The 23,143-nt window shown below is 44.2% G+C and overlaps 1 protein-coding gene across 1 annotated transcript in view; it reads right to left on the minus strand.

The window, feature by feature from the left end:
- Window positions 1-3,217: 3,217 nt before the first annotated feature.
- Window positions 3,218-23,143, minus strand: part of ngfra (nerve growth factor receptor a (TNFR superfamily, member 16)) — a 32,628-nt gene continuing 12,702 nt past the window's right edge. The window contains exons 4-6 of the mRNA XM_069716259.1: window positions 14,729-14,969; window positions 12,911-13,113; window positions 3,218-7,119 (exon numbers count right to left, since the gene is read on the minus strand). Of these exons, the coding sequence (XP_069572360.1) occupies window positions 7,067-7,119; window positions 12,911-13,113; window positions 14,729-14,969 (497 nt within the window). The 3' untranslated portion in view covers window positions 3,218-7,066. The remainder of the gene's footprint in view (window positions 7,120-12,910; window positions 13,114-14,728; window positions 14,970-23,143) is intronic.

Raw genomic sequence — 23,143 nt, forward strand, 5'->3', positions numbered from 1 at the left:
TTTCTCACCCCACAGAGACATGTAGGAAAACACTGATAAAACCGAAACACAAATATTAACATGACACACATCTTGGTCGTGTTTTCTTCAGCTCTGTGTGTGTGCTCTCTACTTATCCCCATGACTTGTATGTTTATCTGTCAGGCGTTCCAACATAAGAGTCAAAGGTTCAACCATTTGGAGCCTTTTGAAAGACCTCCACAGACTCACTCCTTCTTCCTGTCTAAAAATATCCGCCTCCACGATATCGGCTCACATCGTTTGCAGATGTAAAACTGAAGCAGCGGTCCAGAAACATCTCTGTACAGATGTGTTTTGGTGTTTTTGGCATTTTGATTTTACTCCAACCGACTCCGCGGAGCTCTGAGTTGGAGGTGCGACGTGTATGGCTTAATGTTTGAGGAATGAAAGCCACATTTCCCATAAATCCTGGTTGTTCCCATCTCATGGGGACGTAGACTGCTTCTACCTCCTCCCTGTTATCATTAACTTTGACGTATTTTAAAGTGTAAAAAAAAAAAGAAAAAGGAGCCCATATGAACTCAGATGAGGCAATACAATATAACATTAACTTGAAACACGCAGTATTGGAAATGCAATAAAAGGTGAATGTCAATCAGCCATCATATGAGAACATACAGACTGTAGAAACTTGTTGAACCCTCAAACGACATCATCCACAACAAAATGTATACAATAGGAGGAACAGGAGGAATTCGTTATCTGGGATATTTTGATTTTACAAATTTTCCAATAACCTACAAAAAAAAAAAAAAAAAATTCCATAAGAAAACAGAGTTAACATAAAATAGAAAAACACTTCCCTCCCATTGTTCGGTGGTCGTATAAAGCATCCATCTGGTCGAATGACCTTCTCTGTTCGACTCGCTCTGGCTGTTACTGTCCTTCATCGACTGGTAGTCATTCCTTCATTTTTCTAAACTTTCCCCTGATCTGCTCGAATGTCCTGTTGTAGCCATGTGCAGCCAACGGTTCAGCCACTTCTTCGCGTACCTTTCTCGTTACCTGTTGCTCCATCCAGCTCTCACTGGATCCTGTCGTCAGCTACCAAACGGAGGAACATCTGCACCTCATCAGCTGACCACAGTGTGGTTTTTGCAGGCTGCCATTGATTGAGTAGTCTAGTAAATATGTAGCTTGGCTCTGTAACCATGTCGGGTTTGTGTCGTGATGATTCACTCGAGCTCTCTGGTCTGCTGTGTTTTCACGTCACCTTTTAGTATCTGTTCAGCTCGCTGGGAACCTCAACAGAGGTGATACCAAAAAATACTAATAGATACTACCACAACCCATGACCAATGAAAAAACAAAAGCAGGTAGCGTCTTTAGGCATCTCCTCATCTTCATATTTCTTTGCATTTTCTTTGTATCTATGTTGACCTATTAATCACATTATTAAAGAACTGCGCTTACAGAGACATAAAGCAGCAAAAATAATGAACCTTTCAGGGTCAAGCTTATTTAAAAGAATGAGACTTTTTTTTTACAATTTTGATTTCTTTAAGAATATCTTCCTGCTGTTCATCACAATCTGTCTTTGTCCTGTAAATCCTTGGAGTTGCAGCAGGTACATTTTAGTGCAGCCTGTATTGACGGAGCCCATCAACTATTTTGGCTGAAGCTTGATGAGTTCATCAAACCACACGTGTTGTGTTGATTTAAAATTAGTCCTAAATATGTTTATGAATGAGCTCAAACAGCAGCCAAGATATTTTTCTTCCAGTTGAAAGTGACAGACTTTTCTTTCATGGATTAAGTTTGTCATGTCGACATGTTTTGAGTCGTTTGGCCCTGAGCATGTTATAAAGTCTTTGCTTTTCCATTTTGGTTTGTCTGTTTCCTTTTATCTCCTTAGGACTTTTTTTTTTCAGCCATTTCAGCTGAGTCGCAGTCTTGATTGATCTTGATAGAAGCAAAAATGTATTTTGATTAGCGTCGCCATGTAAATGTTCCCTGCTGATCAAATTAAATTTCTGCAGTCTATCTGTCAACCCCATCTTGTTCTGGTTTGCTGCATTCGGGGCCTCATATATAGAAACCAGTGAAGGAGGAGGAAAAGCTGTGCAGAAACATCTCCGCAGTTGTTTGTCGTCGTCCTGTTGTTGAAACTGCGGTGTTGCAGCAGTACAGACATTGTGTTTGTGTACTATGTCACGTGTGTGTCGGTGGAGGATTTATCACTGAGGATTCATCTCTGACACGTAGCAGGAAGAAAAATCCCGCCGGACTCCAGAATGTTTAGGCAGCGATAAGACTGCAGAGAACCGCACTCCAGGTCCAACGGACCTTCACACATGGTCCTGCTTTTTTGCTGTGGTTTGGCTGCCAGTCCAACACTATACTTTCTGGTTTTCAGCATTTTATTTTAATTTGCTTGAGGTCATTTTCACAAGTGCTTTTGGGTGTTATTGTGAAAAGGACGGGAAAAAAACAAAAGCTGCATTTCTTCAGGGATTTTGAGGTCTCCACATTCAACTTTGGGAATCATTAGAATAATCGAACATGTTTCTCTCTCAGTCTACAAACTCACTGAGGTTTCTCTAACCACCTCTGTCATGTTTGCACGACATAGGAAGCTACCAGGAGCGTTAGCTTAGCTTAGCACAAAGACTGGAAATCTGAGGAAAGAGCCAGCCTGGCTCCATCCACAGCTGACAAAACTAGCCTGCCAATGCTTTCTAAAGCTTCACTATGTCCTACAGTTGTATGTAAAAATGTGGGCACTCCTGGGAAAAGTAGTGCAAGTGAAAACAGAATGTGGGAAGAACAGATTCCACAAAACATGTCATGTAGTTGGTCAAGAAACCCGCCTCAAAATCCACAAACAAGAAATGGAAATAGCTGCAAGCAGAAGCTGAGTGGCCTTCAAAGACGTCTGACTTGGACATCATTAAAAAAAAAAAAAAATCTTAAAAAAATGCTGCATGGGACGAGCCTACTCTGAAATATTCAGTCTGAACCACAATTCCTTAAATCAGGGAGAGACAGAGTCTTTGTTGGCTTCAACTAAAAAGATGTGAGAGATATCCTTAACTTTGCACAGAGTTAAGCTCGGTGGTCTTTGGCTATGCTTTAGCATCATATTTTCGGTTTCAATCTTCAAACAGCATATTTTTCTAAAGCTCTTCCTTCACTAAATTTAACATCTCATTTTACTGTGTATGTGAACATGTTAAAAGACAAACCGGACACATAATGCAATGACATCTCTGCTTATTTTATTATTAGATGCTCATTTCACTTGCACACGTTTTTAGTTTTTTAACATTTTATAGTGTATTTTTCGTATCTTGTATCAACTCTAAGAAATTCACATTTACACAATGCATTTTACATTAGTTAGGTAACTACAGGGGACATTCAGCTGTTTTGGGACCAGGTCCTGATCTATCTGCATCAAGTAATAACATGACCGAGAATCATAGTGAGCTTCTCTGTAGATTTGCTGCAGATTACATGTCCTGTTGCCTCTGAAACGGAGGTACATGATGAAACTTACTGTACATGCAAAAACATCTGCACAGTAGAGCTGATTCCTATTGACAAATAGCATATGTGAGTTTTTAGAGTCCTACGTATATGTTTTCATAATGCTTCATGACCCTATTAGTCGCCAGTATTTATAGCATGTTAACATACAGTATGTGTTCATTGGCAACCTGTTTGTAAGTCTCTCTTATCGGTGCCAAATTCATACAGTTTTCTTGAGTCTCCAAGGTTCATCTTTAGTGCCGACTTTGATTTACTAAAAAAACATTATTAGCTCTTTAAAATATAAAAAAGAAAAATGCACATAAAACATCAAATAAGTGAAAAACTGCAAAAAAATATAGTCAAACTTCTAAACCCAAAGACACTGGACACTGTACACAGGCACTTGAACTGTGGTACACTCTTTGAGTGCATTCATATTACGTCTAATAAGTGCTACAAAATAACCTCAGTTAGAAAAAATACTGATTCCAAAAGTGTAATACTATTCATAATATAAGCAAACAGGAAAATCAATCAAATAAGGATTTACAACAGAAAAGAAAAGGGCGAAATTAAACCTTATCCTTGAATGTATCTTGCATATTTTTCTGTTTAGATTCAGGTTGTACATTCTTACAATGAGCGTCTGCCTTCACGAGCTGTTGGAGAAACAGAAGAAGTCAGTTCAGGGTTGATGAGAGCTGCTGGAGGGCTGATTGGGCCTCGGGGGGAGATGGTCAAAGAGTATCTTCTTCTTTCTCTCCCTTTTAAAGCAACTCTGGTCACTCATACTGTAGCAGAGTCTGCTTTAATGTCACAGCTAGAATCAGGATGAACCATACCGGCTCTCGCTGTAGAGGAGTGAATCATACTTTCTCTCTCTCTCTGTGTGTGTGTGTGTGTGTGTGTGTGTGTGTGTGTGTGTGTGTGTGTGTGTGTGTGTGTGTGTGTGTGTGTGTGTGTGTGTGTGTGTGTGTGTGTGTGTGTGTGTGTGTGGTCACATGTCCACGCCACAACAGCTGAGGAGCTGTGAGCACACTACAGCAGACTTTTTATTTGTTTCCCATTCACTACGCCGCAGCGATTCATGAATCACACGTGAAGAGGCCAGAAAGTTGAATTGACTTGAGATGTCGCTGACCATGTGATCGATCTTTGCAGCAGCATCACACGGGATGTAATGACTCACTTTCTCGGCCTTCTTCTCTCTGTGTGACATTTCCTATCTGTCTGTCTAGTGTTCGCTAAATCATACAAGCTCTGCTAACGAGTAAACACCTCTTATTTTCCTTCAAAGTAATCGTCTGTAGCTGAGAGTTACATGAGAGGGTAGATAGCGTCTGTCCCGGGGAGAACGCTATCAATTTTCTCATCCATTTCTCGGCAACAAAGTACAAAGAGTATTTTCAGAAATATCAAACCATTCCTTTAAATTCTTCTGTTTTAAAATCATACATGAACCCGTGTCTCTTTACGCTGCTTCACATAATCACTACCAGCTCTGTGGTACGTCTGCAGGCTGTTTACACAGATTTTCCTAAAGATATCTTCGTAATTTTCGCCACTACACAACAAGAGGGACCCTGAGGAGGTGCAACCCGGTATCACGGTCCACTACAGCAAAACGTGAGATAGCCACACTTTGGACTGTCTAAGCGTGAAAGTTACACAATTTGAAAGTGTGAAACGTACACGCATGCAAATGTCATGATTTTGAGTCATTTGAGACCAAGTACAAAGGACATTAGTCACAGACTGTCATGCGGGACGATGAGATTCGAGTCCAGTGGGTGACGACATTTTTTTCCAAAACCCAACCACGTTTTTATTTTTCCCCAAACCAACCACGTGTTTTTGCGAAAAGTGTCATTTTCCTGTAAATCACATGGTACAAGGTACGTGCCCTGTAGGAATGAACGCTGAAGCAGTGCAGTCGGCTACAGTACGCTTCTTTTACCAGGTGTCCATGTTGACTGCTTTTACAGTCACTGCAAGCAGCAGCAGGAGGAGGAGGAGGAGGAGGAAGTGGGGGGCCACATAAAAGTGGTCCTCCCTGATAAAAGGTGCCACCCAGCCTTAGAAGTGCGGCCGGACTAAGTGCTTTTATATCACCATGGCGATGTAGTAAATGTCAGTGGCCTCGGACTTGGATAAGGGATCGGTAATGTCGCGTTGAGGCTTCTCTCCGTCCGTCGTTCGCAGCATTAATCCCGATGAGAGAGGAGCCAGAGGGTAAATGAAGCCGAGACCCTGAGGTAATTACTACCTGCCTGTCAGGACGTCTCTCTAATGGGCTCCCCGTGTGGACGTGAGTGCCAGCGACGAAGCCTTAGCGCCTCAGCGCTGTTTATCAGGCTCCACAACACCAGCGCAGCTGTAGACCGTACGAGTGAGTACGTGGAGACGCTCGTAAGGATCGTGAAATAAAAGTGTACCTCTTGGGGTCGTCCTAATTTTCCGCTCTGTTACTACTATAGATGGAATTCCTCGTTGCAGACTTTTTTTTTCCATTTAAAGCATCCGTTTGTAACGAGCGCTGATGACGTCAGAGCTTTATCGTACATCGGATGGCTTCCCTCTTTAGACGTGTCGACTCATCGCAGTGAGTCAGCAAAGAGCTCCACAGTCCAGAGATGTTCCTCTCAGGTTGCAGCTCCGATGGAGGACTGTGGAGGCACCCTGCTGACTCAGGATTGGAATTCAAGCCACAAAAATAAAAGTCCTGCGCCACAAACATTTTGGGGCGTGTTACATTATGAGCATGAAATTACTGAAACACAATTCCTGGAGGCGCTGTGATGGGGTTTATGTCAGCGGGCGGGGGGGCGGTTCATAACCGAGGCGGCTGTGCAGTAATTTACCTCTTTTCCTAAATATGAGTCACTTGCATCAGGCGGTGCTGCCAATCTCCAACAATGATGCGAACATTTTTAAGAAGATAGTGTGACATGAAATGTGGTTAACTGATACAAGAAACTTCAGAAGAAGTTGGGAGTGAGTCGCGGCCGCTTGGACGGCGGGGGGGTCTAATAGAGCGAATCCTATAGAGACGTGTCGGATTATCTGAGATCAGGACGACACGGAGGAAGATGAGAACAAAAAGAAAACGTGAAATAAATGTTTTCTCGGTAGGTGATCACAGAATTAAAAGGAGAATAGAAAGCTTAGAAAGGAGCAGAAGATACGAAACTGGCAGCTACTGAGAATGATGTCAACATGTTGGAATAGTTAATACGAGATGCACTGGCACATCGTACGGTTACCTATCCGTGTAACGCCGGTTCAGATCGTGCTCGATATTGCCGTTTAGAGTTTGTGTCCAGGCCCGCTGAATGACAGTCAGACTCTGTATGCAGGGATGAAGAGGTCGTCTGCGGCCCAAAAGGTTGCTGGGAGGTCCGTACGAGTCCGGCTGCTGCTCGGCGGCCACTTCAGATATAAATCGGAGTCCGTTGTTTTTCTTTTCACATTCTCTGTTTGGCTCCCCCGCCTTCGTTTTGGTCCCCAATCTCTTCTCCCTTTCTTCTTCAGCTCTGACGCCTCTTCTTCCTCCTCCTCCTCCTCTTCTTCCTCAGACTTCAGGAGGAGGCGAGTCAGGCTGGGGGCCGCCATCCACCCGCACCACTGCAGAGAGAGAGAACAAAGTAACGTCAGGCCGGAGAAGACAAATGATTAGTGGTCATATTTAAATCAGGGATGCTTCTTTGGGCAGGTGTGTTGCTGAGGACCCGAGGTTGTTCTTTTGTGTGATTTGGACACGCGACATGTTCGATATTAATACATTTTCTTATAAAAAAAAAAGAGGACTGTAAAACGTGCAGGAAAAAAAGCAAACGTGGCATCCCACTTTGATGGGTTTCCAGGTTCACATGCAACTATACGCTTCGGTAGTTTGATCGACATCAATACTATATGAGATCATCATATATTTATATCGGTGCTGTCTGTGAGAACCACGTACATAAGTTATGCACTTTGTGAAGTTCAACCACTGGTTATTTAGTAGCTAATGTTAGCCGGCTGTAAAGCTTCAACATCTCTATTAAATGAAAAAATGACGTAAACTGAAAATGTCCGGTATTCACGTACGTCCGCAGCAAGCTGTTCTCAACACAGCTGATACCACAAACCGGGCTCTTTAGTTCAGTAGGAAGTCCGTTGATTGAGGGCACCTTGATACGTTTCTGAATCATGGGCAAAGATTACAACTTCCTATCCACCAAAATATCCAAAACACTGTAAGTCTTCCTTCATGGAAAAAGCTGTGAAAGCCCTGGTGATCCCCCCCTTCCCTGCAGGGGGCCCTGTGGTGTCACTCACTCATTGGAAACCTGTTAAACTGGAGTCGTTAGCCGGCTGAGGATGAGAGACAAATGCTCTCTTTTCCCACAAACCTCTTAACCTGCTGTCAATTGGGGGAAACCATGGGAACGCCTCGGGAATGCTGAGGCGTTCCTGAGAGGACCCCAAAGTCCGGTCGGTTGTTTTCTTGTCTTGATCAATGCATCCTTGTGCCAGCGACGTGTCATACACTGGACTTTATGTCAAGGCTTTAGAAGAGGAGGTTTCTTTTGTCGACTAAGCGATAATGTCACACCTTCCCTCTGTTTTCAGTCCTTCATTTAACCGTCATAACTGCCCTCCGCCCTCTGCTTCCTCTGTATCCACACTGATTGTGTCCAGAGACGGCCTCGGTCCTCCTCCGTCTCCCTCCCCGGTTAAACAGACACTCTGCCCACATCAGCGGTGACACGAAGACACGAGAGTCCCGGCGTACGCACGGTGGCTCGGACCTGAACTCCTGCCTCGGTCCGACCGGTCTCTGCACCTCATTTCAGACGCAGCTTTGCTAATAACAGCCACATGTCTGGCCTGATGTGTTTTTTATGGAGTCCAACCTCATTCTAAGAATCAATCCAAGCTGTCTTTCACTGAACCAGTTCAATCAGGTCTGCTCTGAAACGTGAACTCCAATCACAGCCCAGCTTTGTTACTCACCGTTTCTTTTTTGATTTTCTAATCGGCACATTCAAGTAATCTTGATTGGACCCAAAGCCACAGAAAAGCTGAGACGTTTTTCTGATTGAGTTTGAATTTTTGACTGCTTCATGGTAATCAAACTACTCCCAGGGAAAAGTTGACCAAGGGATTGTTTCTCTGATTTAAAATAAATATATTTGTTTCTCATTTTGCTGCTTTATTTATGACTCCATGGGGTCCTGTGTTCATTTCGCAACTTTTTATTATGTTTCCCTTTTGGGGAACCAAATTCTGTAGACAGGTTCAAATGAATGGGCCCTCATCTGTCCTAGCAGGGCATCCTACCAACGCCTTCACGTACTGCCATTTTGGATCCTTCTGGCTGGTATCTTGAAAGATAACGTGAACTTTTAAAGGTCCAGGAAACGTATTTTCACTTCACACATTTGTGTGTTTCCTCTTTGTTTCAGAGCTTGTTTCCCCGGTCAGTAGGCACGTTGTGATACCGTGTACTTCCGTAGACCAATCAGAATTGAGTAACATCTAAGTCCCTTATGATAGTGAGTTTGATCTAATTTGATCGAACAGGAAACTCACCCGATGAAAGTTTCTATTGTTTAAATGTTAACACCTTCAGTAAATGAATGCCTTGAGGGTTTTCTTTTATCTTTGGTTGCTGCTTTTCAGTCATGAACATATCGTGTTCTAGACGAACACTTTTCAGAAGCTTTCATTTCTGTCATTAGTTGAAGAGATCTTGAACTCGGGTTGTTCATGCGTCAATGATTGATTAACAATGAATCTGAAAACAATCTTTTTCAAGAAATAAATTGTTTAGTCTACAAAATATGAGAATAAAAAAAATCTAAAGTAATATAAATATATTTTTCCACAAATCCTTGTTGATGTCGTCAGCCCTAAGGATGAATCTGTCAGTTAATGAGGTCATCACGGCAGCTCTGCTGTGCATCGACTGATTGGTGCGTCCAGAACAACTACTGCTGTCACCTCTGATGTTAAAATCATAACAGTGGGGTGAGATTACCTCCAACCAGAGAAGTGTTTTAAAGACTTCCTGACGTGGGAGGATGACAGACATCCTTCTGGTATTACAGAGATCCTGTTAGCAACTCGTTACATGACTCAGCTACAGCGTTACTGTAACTTAAAAGGTTTAAAAGGTCCTGCAGCGCTGCAGCTACCGCCGACTCTCCTACAGAATCACTAATGTTTAGTTCAACTAAACTGTCACCCCTTGATGGAGGTTGGCTGTGGCGCTGTAAGAAACACTCGCCTCTTTTATCATTATCATTTTCAGGTGAACACTCAGAAACCTGATTTTCTCCCGAATCTTGAAACCTGCTGCTGTGTGTGGATTTTCAGTTGGTTTTTTTGTAGCTTTAATATCCAAATTTGTCCCCTTTTTATAATCTGGCTCTCACTTTCTCCAATCACCCTGAAGATCTTTTGAATGGTTTTGTGACCGACAGCTGCTTTGACTCCACTCTGTGTCGACTATGAGGTCAAACACAGGACGGGGATTCACGGTTGGGCGATACGACTCTTAAAGGGCTTAGAGTCTTGTTTAAATTTTAAACACATCCAATATGCACGATTCAGATGGAGGTGGGGGGGGGGGACTCTGCACAGATAGATGGTTCTTTTTAATGGAGATGAGCAGACAGAAACGAGGCCGGGCACCCCTCATGGAGGAGCTCTCACCCCCCCACCGGTGACTCGTGCAGGGAATACCCTCTCTGAGCGCTGTCACTCAAAGCCAGAGACGTTTTCAATGCTCCGTTTCTCCTTTTTAAAAGCTTATTTGACTTGTTTTGACTGAAAGTGTTCCAATTACTGCACGCCAGCAGTAAAATATGGTTCATTGGGAACAGGAAACCCCCTGCGATTAGCATGGATTTATTGCGCATATTCTCACTCCCTCGTGATTTTAACAGGCCTCGCTGGTTGTAGAAGAACACACACACACTCCCCCCACCCCCACCCAACCCCCTCCACCACCCCCCTGCACAACAACATTTGCTGCGTTTTTTTTCCTAATGGCTTCCGCTCCGACTGACGGTGGTAACGCCAATTAGCTTGTGCTAAACACAGACGCTGCATCAGATTTTGGGGAAGGCAGAGAGACCGGGGGTGGAGGGGGGTGGAAGGAGGTGGGGGGGGCCTGGATCCCGTCTCGTAACACCTGCTAATGAGCCAATCAGTTAAAAGAGGCGACGGGGTTAACCACGCAGGCAGTCATCCTCTCAATGAAGCCATGCCAAGCAGCGCCTCCAAAAGAAATTCCTCCTTTTCTCAGAAACGTACAGCAGGCTTCACATTTGTGGAGCCGGGGAAGAATGGAAAGAGGCACTCGAACGAAACACAAAAACAAAATGGGCTTTTCCCAAGCCTCATTAGAATGTAATGGGTATCATAGATGGGACACAGTGGCAAGGATTGTTCGAGGGAGGATTTATCTGCTGTTTGCCTTGTTAGCACATTATTATCCCTGTATAACTATTTCTTAATCTTTACACAATAACCCTACGGAGGAAGAAATGAATTCCTGTGAAAGGGAGTCAGGAGGAGAAGCATGAATGACTGAATGAATAACAAGATCATGACTGAACTCACGACTTCTTCTTCAGCTAAAAATGCCTCTCGGCTTTATGTATGGATCAAGTGAACAAGCTTGTTCCATCTCTTTAATGTAAGTGCTATTTGAGCATGGAGAGGAGGAGGATCGCTGTGTTGGAGAGGAGGAGGATCGCTGTGTTGGAGAGGAGGAGGATCGCTGTGTTGGAGAGGAGGAGGATCGCTGTGTTGGAGAGGTCGCCTCTCAGCCCTGCAGCGCTTGCTTTCATTCTCCCGTCTGCTGTTTAAAGGTTATCCTCCCTTTTTTTGTGTGTTTGTTCAGTGCTGGGCAGCGAGTAAAACCCCCTGATCACACATATTGTATATCTAGAGAAGATATGTCTCGTGCTGTTTGAGTTAATTGGGTTAAAATATGTATTTTGTTGCCAAAACTTAAGTTCCTTTGTATTAAAAAAAAAAAAAAACACCATCTTTGGCCAAATGCTATTAAATACATATTTTTACAATCAAACCCACACACACCGCCACCCAGCTGCTTTTATTCTCACTTAATGATTATTAATCTGGAAATGAAATTAGTCCTCAAAAAATGTTTGTATCTCACTCCGTCCTGGTGATAACGATAAGGAGAATTATTGGGTTTTTTACAATTCTCCCAACTATATCTGATCCAAGAGGCCCAAAGTTTTGCAGCTCTTACTGACTGAACTTTGAATGTTCTTCAGGTGAAAAGTTCACAAAATAGCTTCAGGGTAAAGGGGTTAAATAATTTGTGATTAAAAAAAACCGTATAAATTATTCCTTTTAAGTTGTCTTAATTGTTGTTAAGTCAAGTCTCTGTTAATGCCGTTATGACTGTGACAAAAAAGGACCTTAAAACTTTCCGCTGTGTTTTTCTCTCTTAATGCACTACAACTCAAGAAGTAAATTAAGCACGTGGTAAGTTGCTTTATAATAGATCAGTAAAGTGCATAGTTTTGGCTCCGAGCCAGACATCGTTTACTGAGTTCATCTTACAAAACCTTTTTAGACTTTGTCTGGCTTGCGAGTTGCAAAATCTGTCCTCGAAACCTCAACTCAAAATACCACCCGAGTCCCCAGAGATAAATATGGAGGAGCAGTAAAGGCAAATATAGATCAAACATATGTAGTTACATACACTGTGTGTGCATTACATTTCTAATATGCGCTGACAAAGATAGAAAGTGTGTCAAACTTTTGCCAGCACTGAAATTTTGAACCTAATTTTGTTGTTTGTGATTAGGAGGAATAAACTAACACTTAAAGCAGTCATGCAAAATAAATCTAATGTTCAGTGCATGCTTCACATTCATGTTCCTGCAGTCTAATCCATCATGTGTGCATGTGAGATCTGGCCTCACATATCTGCTTTTTTGGCAGCTACATGTAGGTGTTGGTCCTGCTGCGAGCTGAAATATTGTTTCTGATTTCAGGCTCCAGAAACGTGTCTGCGCTCTGAGGAAAACTCTTGCTCAACGGCGAGAAGCCGCGACACCTCTCAGCAGAATATGTTGATGTAATCGATGATGACTTTCTTTGGCAGCCAGAATACCAGTGTGAAGGAGGAATCTATGTGAGGGTGAGTTTCTGTGTTGAGAGGTCAACCACATTAAAATGATCCTTTTGTTTGTATCAGTATTTTCTACGAACACGGCCACACACTTTCCAGGATCTATAGATCAGAAGCAATTTTGGGAACATAAATTAAAGACACCTCCACCACATGGAAAGAATACAGAGGTCGTTTAAGGTCTATATTATTATGTAACTTTTGTTGATGTCTGTATTGATAGTGTTGTTCCCAGATTTGAAAGCTTACCGATCTGTTCCTGTGTGTGTGAGTGTGACGGCCGAGCCTGGACTTCAGCCTGGGCCTGTTGCTGCTGCTGCTCCTGCAGACTCTGGCTGTCCACGGAGATGCCGCTGTCGCTGTGCAGCTTCTCTCCCTCCGGCGTCACCATCTGGTTGCTGGTGGCTGCTCGGTTATTAGCCGCCTGCTTGTTCTGCTTGCAACTGTTCCAACTGTGCGGAGAAAGGGAAGCGGTCGTCACGTGATCCCGTCTGAGTTTGAGGTATTTACGTTTCACATCAGTTATGAGATCAAACAAAACAATAAAACATGGGAGTTTAGGTGTAAGTCAATTTTCAGATGGCAAACTGTCACTGACCCTTTCCGAAACCAAAAACACAAAATCATATTTATATTGAATGTGTCCCATTCAAGACAAGCATCGCTACACTGTGTGGCAGACCTGGTGGTCTTCCATCGGATTTTAATCTGCCGTAATGGTTCGTGACACGTTCTCCAAGCTCATATTGTGTTTCGGTTGGATCTCATCCTGAAAGCCTTTTTTCTCTTGAGTTTGTGAGTGAAAACATACTGTTAGAAATACGATCATGTACTTATGTGAAGCAGCCAAACAGGCTTATTTTAGCGCTAAATGACGATATGTTAAATTATCACTTTACACGGCAATAGAAAATGTTTTGTCTTTATTTCCATGTCTTCTCAATGAATGTCATTCTGATAAAGACGCTAACTTTTTTCCTGCTTCAGCTTCAGTTTATTGCCACAACATTGTGTATTCAACCATCAACCCCTTTTTTTTTTTAAGTATGTGTTGATGCTGGCGAGCTGGAAACATTATGAATGGAAGCAGCATTTTCCACCAACTCACTGAGCTGTCAATAATTAGCTAACGAGCTGCAGCTTGTAAAATCCTGTTGCTCGTGACTGATGTCATTTCGAATGGCAAAATCATCTGCTCCATTTGAGCGACCTGCCTACTACTGTGTATTTCTATGGTGAATGCACCTTCGTTATGATTGTAAACTGCACGGGTGAGAATTATGTTTGTCATATTTCATGTACCCTATTTTTTTTGCCCCGGAACAGAACAAAGAAGCTCATAAATTGTTCAGAAAAGCTCGACAGCTCGCTGCTGTTGCGTCTCTCGCGGAAGATAAACGGCTCCTGAATCATTGATTAAAATATTCATGAGGTATTGAGTGGTACAGTTCAGTTCACACCTATACTTGTAAAATATTTGGTGTTGGGATAAATTCGCATAATTTACAGTCTGTTTATGCACGACGATAAGTACATGAAGAGTATCGGCCAGATGTGTGCGTGACTGCGCTGATAAATCTGGCACTCAAGTTTCTCCCTTGTCGGCACTTTTCAAACAATCAATGCCTCTAATGAGATTGTTTACTTGCTCCGAATGTGTTTTAGCCCGGTTTGTATCTGTCTGTCTGAGTGCTTGCATGTGTCGTCGCTGATGTGTTATTGCGTGATCTTTGTAATGCATTAAGTCCTGCTGTTCTTTGGGTTTTTTTAAGAAAAGCTCATTATGGTGAATTTTAAGAGAAATGGCTCTTCAACCACTACAGGGCTGAAGATTTCACCAGCCACCTTAATGTCATTATTTAGACTAGACGTTGCCGGGGACAACATCTGTCACTGTAAGACAGATGTTGTCCCCGGCAACATATAGACCACCATCTCCGTCACAGTTCGCCCTCTCATGTCCCGGATTATGTTGCGGCTGAGGCGCGAAGCCTAATTGTGCAAATGTCTTTAACTGCGGAGCAGCTTTTCAATCTTTTTTGTTTCTTTTTTTCTCTTCCAGCTGACCTGATAAAAACAATGTAAGCCACCAGGCCGACCACCACGGCGGCCAGGATGGAGCAGTAGATGGGGATGAGGTTCTCGTTGAGGCCGTGGCCGAGGAAGCGAGGCGAGCCGGCGCTGGACGTCGTCGTCTCTCCACCCAGCATCGGGCCTTCGGAGCCGCCCGGAAATAAGTAGTTGGGGAATGAGGATGAAGACGGGTCCATGTCGGGGGTGGGAATGACGTACGTCGGGAGGTAAGGATCTGTGTGGAAGAAAATGGAGAGATTTGTGAGACAATTATGTGACTATAAAACAATAAAACTCTGAATAATCTACAGCCGTGCTCGCACGAATACTTTGAGCTAAATCCTAACGTACACAATGATATTGCTAACATGCTTATGATTTTCCCTGTTTTTACCGGCGCCAGGTTGTAATGCTCACTCTCGTCAGAAGGTGGCGGTAATGAGCCTAAAAGCTGTTTGCCAGCTGCCATTAAATAAAATTTTTGCTCGAAATGCTCATCCCTATCAGCAATGTTCACCATTTTAGTTTCACGACTGTCATTTCTGATAAGGATGTCTGTCATGAACCACTATGTTGGATACATTTTATTTTATTTTCCAGACAATGGGGCTAAATGGACAAAATGAAGGGATCAACATTAAAATTCATCCTGAGGGACTTCAACATCTGTATTAAATTGCAAGGCAATCCATCTTAAAATAGCTCATTTAACCCCAAAACACAAATTTCTACCTCAAGGAAAATTGCTTAAAGAAAAGTCAATGGATAAGATCCTCTGGAAGCCATGATATACAAACTTATGTCCCAATCTGTTGAAATAGTTCACTGGATTTGTGAAAACTTTAACCGGCTGGTGTTCCCCAAAGTTCTTCATCCATAGGTATCTGCACGAAATTCCAGTCTGCTCAGTGATGGCTGTTGCTGCTTTCTAAAAAAGAACTTCTGTCACGATGACACTTCTGCAGAGAGCTTGTTTGCCGGTGTGAAGTCACCCAAGTCGCCCACCAGATGTCTGATACACCGCACACAGGCAGCAGCTGTTCCTGATAGACAGATGAGTTCTGGCTGAGTTGCTGTCTGCAGAACGAGGGAATGTTTCTCGACTAGGGGGGCAAAATATGTTCCAGCCGGGCACCAGGCCGGGGTCCCGCCCGGCCTGGTGCCCGGCCTCCTCTCGCCCCATCTGTGTGATCTCTGCACATCGCGTGACATTAAAGGCCACGTGGATCCGTGTCGAACAAAGCCCGGCGCTTCAGGGAGGTCAGCACTTTGAGCGTAGCCTTCGCTGAGGCAAGGAAAGTACTCTGCTACTGGATGGGTCTGGTTTGTGTCACAGCTGAGCCTGTGAAGGAGTCATTTTCATAAATTGTCCAATTTCCTCTTTCATTGTGAGTGCCATTAATGATTCAGTGTAATTTCCCATCTTCGCGGCAGCACCATGCCCACTCTGATGGGCACCACTTTCTTTCTTCTGAAAACACAATTTATTCATCAAATCTTCTCCTACACGTCCGCCACGTCGTGCTCTGGTCGTGAGGAGCTCTGAGCAACGCCGCGGTGATTCTTCCAGATGGTAGAAGGGTTCACGGATTATTCCTTTTTTCCTCGTGGGTTACGGTGCAGCAGGCCGAGCAGAGGGATCTTGTCCCGACTCCTCGGAGCTCTGCAGCCGGGTGAGGATGGAGAATCTGCAGCCTGGTTTCAGATCTGAGTCTGTAAATCCCAGCAGAAGCTCAGGCTGCTCCTCATTAGCTCTGTACTGGCAGCTCACGGGATGAACCCTGTGGAGACCCCCGAGGCGTCCTTCAAGGCTCTTTCCCCAAATAGTTTTTTTTTATTTTCAGGGCTTCTAACTGGTATTTTAACCCTTTTATTCTAACCCTTTATTTCCTATTTAGCATTTATAAGCACAAAATAAAAGTTTAATAAGTGGTGTATAACACGTTAAAATGTTTGTTGTAAGCAGATATAAGAACACTTTAAAATGTTAATTAATGTTAGTATCCCACCGCCCTGTTGGTTAGAGAAGCAGATGTGTGTCATTTTACTTCTGAGATATCCTCCTCTGAAGTTTGTGCCTCCACCCTCTTTAACACTGGTGGCAAACGTAATTTCATTTGTGGTACGCACAGCAGTGAAAAATGACATTTCAATAATTTAACAGCCTTTTCCAGGAACAATGTCCTGGTTCCTCCGGTTAATCTTCAAACAGCAGTTTTCATTCAAACTGCTGTAAATGAAAGACATAAAAAAAAAAACCTTGATAAAGTGTTCAGTGGAAATAGTTTTTCCCAACACTGGACTGCTGGATTTTTTTTTTTTAGAATGTCACTTTCATTGCTTTTAGCACCACAAATTTCATTCACCTCTTCTAAACCGCCAGAAAACATCTCGGCGTCAAACATCTCAAAACCTCCATAAATCAACCCAAAACCACCGAGTTCTTATTGTTACATTTAAAAGCCGTCACCTCCTGTTTATACAGGAAGTTGTTCACTCACTAGTGACTCTCCGAGTGTTAAAGCGAAGCAGGCGAACTGATTTCCTACTGCAACAGACATGATGGGAGCCCCGTCATCATTTCCCATCTGTGGACCCAGTGGACAATCTCCCAAAAGAAAACTCATTCTTGGAGGACAAATGCATGAAGTGATTGTCATGGCAACGGATGTGGACTTCAGTGGAACATCAGAACCAAAGTCTGTCTTCACCTTTTCTCTTTTCTCGGACATGGCAGATCGTGGAGTCTCTCATTGATTTGTTGCATAATTTACACGGTTCGTTAACCGGTCCGATGGGATCTCGACCGGCAGCTCGCGCTCTGTTTGTCGTTAAGAGTCCACGTCGGTCCGTCCGATGACGGGGCATTCCTGCCTCCCCATGAGGGGGATTGGTTTACTGAAACGGTAGGAAAATAATCTTTCACGGGACAGAAAAATACAGCACATGTGCGTGCCATACTTAGAAACACCGAAATAATGCGGAGGTCTATTTAAAGCGGCGCTATTGATCGAGATCCGTCTAAAGAGGAGTGGAACAGGGTGTCTGTATTACATGCATTTTCTTGACCTTTCCCTGGGATGTAGTCAGGTTTCCTTCAGCTCTGCCTGTACATCATCCGGCTAATGCAGGGGGGCCGGCTAATGGTGTTAGCAATGCAACACGAGCTGACAAATAGAATAAATGTTGAATGGAAGGTGTGAAAGTGTGCAGACGGTCTGCTCTTTTATGCAGTTCGCCGGAGAAGTTGCAATCCTTTTTAGCCCCTCCTTCATCACGCCGGGCTCTCAGTCATCCTGCTGCTACTGTAAGTGCTTCTCCGGTGCTATGAACGCTCCCTCCACACGCACACGTGTCCGCGGCAGTCGATCCCCAGGACACGTTGTAAATTGTCTTTTCTCGCTCGGAGCCGAGACGCCGGCTCTCCTGTGAATTATCTGCACGTAACACCGAGTCGACGCCGAGAGCCTGAACGCTGCGTCTTTATTCTGACTGCTGCTTTGGGCTGAGGAGGAAAATGCAGCTGGCTGCAGAGCAGAGGATAAACCTGAGTCTGCAGAGGGGCTGCAGACCTCGGCTACAACAGAATACGCAGCTTAAAGGGCGGCACTGGTGCTTTCACAGTTTTATTTGGGCTTCAGTAGGTTTAAAAACACTTTTCTGAAACAAAATAAAACGCACAGGATTTTTATGAGCGCGGCGCTGTGTGCGCAGGGAGATGTGTTTATTAGCAGGGTGTGGAGGAGGGGGAGGAGGGGGAGGAGGGGGCGGGGAATTACATTTTTATGAGCCATTGAGGTCTTTATGGTGGAGTTAACCCCGGGGTCTCCAGCAGAGGTTGATGTCCTGACTGCTGCCAGTTTCAGGGTGGAGATGAGCAACTATCAGGCGCAGCACATGTACAATGACCTCTTTATCAGCCGCCAAACACTCTCTGCTCTGTCTCCGCTCAGCCTCTATCTCACACACACACACACACACACACACCCACACACACCACACACACACACACACACCACACACACCACACACACACACACACACACACACCACACACACACACACACACACACACACACACACACACACACACACACACACACACACACACACACACACACACACACACACACACACACACACTCACACACACACACACACACACACACACACACACACACACACACACACACACACACACACACACACACACACACACACACACACACACACACACACACACACACACACACACACACACACACACACACACACACACACTCACACACACCACACACACACACACACACACACACACACACACACCACACACACACACACACTCACACACACACACACACACACACACACACACACACACACACACACACTCACACACACACACACACACACACTCTCTCACACACACACACCACACACACACACACACACACACACTCACACTCACACACACACACACACACACACACACACACACACACACACACACACACACACACACACTCACACACACACACACACACACACACACACACACACACACACACACACACACACACTCACACACACACACACACACACACACACACACACACACACACACACACACACACACACACACACACACACACACACACACACACACACTCACACTCACACGTATGGCAAATTATTCAAGTGAGTGCTCTGTCTTCAGTCGGGGAGGGTTAATAGGAAGAGCGGAGGGGAAGGGCAGACAGAGAGGCAGAGTGTTGGGGGGTGGGGGTGGGGGGGTGAACAGAGGAGCTGCTGTAAAGTGGTCTGATTAGCAGGAGTAATTATACTGCAGCGGTGGAGGCGCTGAATGCACACTGGCCACCTTCCACCGCTCCCGCTAGCCCGGCCACTCGAGGGCCACTGTGGGAAGAGATAGAAAGAGGACGGAGGGGGGGGTCTGGGGGGAGGGAGGTCTGGGGGAGGGGGTGATGAGAGCCGGGACGAACGAAGAGAAAAAGAAGTCCGCCTTTATCTCTGTTTTTTAATCTCTCCCGCTCTTGTTCTCGAGGACAAACACTCAAACAGATGCTCGACATGTCGCGTCCGACGCAAATCTACGCAGCTGCAACGAAACGGAAAGAGACCTTCGATGACGAAGAGACCTTCGATGACGAAGAGACCTTCGATGATGAAAGGACAGGATGTTGTTTTTCTCTATTTCAGATCAGAGAGTTTCACACGTCTGCAGTCGCCTAGAATTTAATGAAAAAACTTTAAATCACACTCACGTGTCACATTAGCCGCGATCAGCTGGATCGATTTTCTTTTTGGACGCTCATAAAAAGTTGTTTGTGTGTCTGAAGCTGGAGAGGATGAGGTGTGTGTGTGTGTGTGTGTGTGTGTGTGTGTGTGTGTGTGTGTGTGTGTGTGTGTGTGTGTGTGTGTGTGTGTGTGTGTGTGTGTGTGTGTGTGTGTGTGTGTGTGTGTGTGTGTGTGTGTGTGTGTGTGTGTGTGTGTGTGTGTGTGTGTGTGTGTGTGTGTGTGTGTGTGTGTGTGTGTGTGTGTGTGTGTGTGTGTGTGTGTGTGTGTGTGTGTGTGTGTGTGTGTGTGTGTGTGTGTGTGTGTGTGTGTGTGTGTGTGTGTGTGTGTGTGTGTGTGTGTGTGTGTGTGTGTGTGTGTGTGTGTGTGTGTGTGTGTGTGTGTGTGTGTGTGTGTGTGTACTCATAGAGGTCACTCAGCGAAACCTGATCATGAGCAGAAGAAATCCCAGGACTCGTATCGACCCTCAACAAAGAATACCAGCACAGCACATCTGCTGCAGTCTTCTCTGTCTGCCTTCATCTCCATTTCCTCCTCTCCCTCTTTTCTGCCTCTGTCATTGTATCGTGTAATTGACACTCGGTGACAGCTGGATATGAACTGGGGATTTGGGGATTTGATAATACCCAAATAATATCTTTCTTCTTTTTTTTTTACTGCATCTATAAGATTGACAGACACAGCAAGAGTGGAATTAAAACATCTTCCTCGTTCAGGATGAGAGTTCCTTTGAGGCTACTTCCTGTTTGCTGCAGAAAACATGTGTAACAAAAGAAAAGTCACCAAAGACCAGCGTGTGAAGCCTGGAAACATCATCACCACGTGCGACTGCAGCCGTTACCCTCTGGTGCTATCTGACAGGCTCTCTTTTCAAGCGGACGTCCCATAAGGTCACTTATGGTGGCATCTCCGTCCCCCGACGCTACTGGTGCTGTAGCACCGTCGCTCAGGACGAGGCGGGTCAGAGTTGAGCTGCCTGGGTGGGCGCTACATGAGCAGCAATAGAGACTGTATTGTAGCTCCTGTACATCAGACATGTCGAGAACATATGGTGAGTGTTTAGGAGGATGTGTACTGTGTGGATAGTTTCTCATCTGGCACGACTGATAAAAGATGAAATAAGAGAGAATTTGCAAGAAGCTGGAAAAAAAATACATTCTTAGCTTCTTCTACCAAGAAGACATTTGCAAGATTCAGGAAATTCAAATACTGCAGCGATTGTTGCTCGTGCCTCCTGCTTCAGTCCAATATGACTTCATTTTACATGATCCGAGCTAAATGCTAACGTCTGAATGATAATGCTAACTCCTTGACGTTTAGCTTAGCAGGTGTAATGTTCACCATGCTCACTATTAGCGCGTTAGCATAATAATATTTTCTAACTAGCTGTAAAAGAAGTGCAGCCAAAAGCTGAAGGGTGATTTGATAAATTCAAACCCTGAGCAGATGGAAAAGTTAAGAGGTCACCAAAGTTATAACCGTTAATCCAGACGGAACAATCCGTCCAATAACTGTGGCGACATTTCACTCAAAGCCACAAATGTCAACTTGTCGTTTGGAGAAACTCGTTATCGAGGAGACATGAATGTTTTCACACAATTTCATGGCAATCCATCGATTAGTTTTAGAGATATCTCAATAAAAGTTAGAACCTCTACAGCTAAACGGTTAGCAAACTGCTAAAATTGCAAGAATGAATCTGCAGATTTGCTGAAAAACATCAACTTCACACATTTCTGTGCTGTGAACCAATCTGTCCGACTTTTCTTTGATTTGAGCTCGTGGATCCTCATTTAAAATGCAGTGATGAGCCAAAAGAGGCCCCTTTTTAAATGCTCTTGTTTGTGTTCAAAATGCACTTCAGCGATGATTTATTGGTAATAAAAAAGCTGAAATGTCGCTCCTCTGATGGTGTTTGGCACCAATGGAAGGAAAGGTGTGAAGTCATCATCCATTATTAGCCCTTTTTCCACCCCATCTACCTCTCCCGCTCTTATCTTTCCCAAGTCCATTTCCACATGGTCAGTCTATTACTCTGTCAAAAAGGGGAATTCAAACCAAACCATGTGGCACTTCTACAACAACAAGGTGTTGACAGGTTGTTTACGGTTCATTAACTTGTCTGAAGCCATAAAATCCGTAAACCAAGTTATCCTGAAGAGGATTATAACAGCTCAAATCTAAATGCCAACACTCGTGTGAAAAGTTGTCATAAAAATGTTCACTTCAAAACGACGATGTGCACGAAAGATTGAAAAGGCCCATTCGTCAGCGCTCCGTCTATTAAGAGCTTCCTTAGAAGCATTTAATCACTCCACAACTTAAGTGCATTAAAAGACCCACAAAGAAGGAGAAGAGTTTTTCCCCGGAACAAACCAGAACCGCAAACTTCTACTGAAATCCATCGTGTGGGAAAGGTTGTTTCCGTTGCTTTTGTTATAGTCTCGCTGCCTCTTATTCATTATTGCTTTTCAGGAATATGGCAAAGTTTTTATCCAGAAAAATGGAGAGCAATGCCACCTCAGACATTTTACCCCCCAGGTTTGAGCCTCGTGACCTCCAATGAGGTCGATTTCATGCCTCGTCTGACACAAAAGAATTTACAGCTTCCTTCGGTACAGGCGGCCTTAAATCTTAAAGACGAGGAGCTGTGCTCTGCTCGGCTTCTGTTTTGGTGGAAGAGCAGATTATTCATCGTCTCCGTGTTGACACTGCCGTCGTCTTTGCCCCAAACTTTCAACTTCCTGTTGTTTGAAAATCCGACCAGAGATGACCTCTGACCACGCCTGTTCCCACAGACACCTGGTGGTTTGTTCAGATGGGATGGAGATGTATGATGTTTTCAACTCCGCTTTGAAGGGCTTGCAGCCACTGAGCAGTTTGTGAGTAAGGGCTCGTCCAGAAAGGTTGCTTTCTCCGAATATTTTTTTGGTGCGGCACAAACAAACTGGCAGGTTTTTTCTGTTTGCTTCTGGTCATTTAGCTCTGATGTGGACCGAACAACCAACAGCTTGAAAAGAGAGGGCCCAGTTAACTTTCTCTGGTCCTAAATCAGTTCATGACTTAATAAACTTGGCTGGGTTTCACAGAAAC

The sequence above is a fragment of the Brachyistius frenatus genome, unplaced genomic scaffold, assembly GCF_029030835.1.
Source record: "Brachyistius frenatus isolate BFR_SWC_R1_liver_20210118 unplaced genomic scaffold, ASM2903083v1 Contig_154, whole genome shotgun sequence".
In the NCBI taxonomy this organism is placed as follows: Eukaryota; Metazoa; Chordata; class Actinopteri; family Embiotocidae; genus Brachyistius; species Brachyistius frenatus.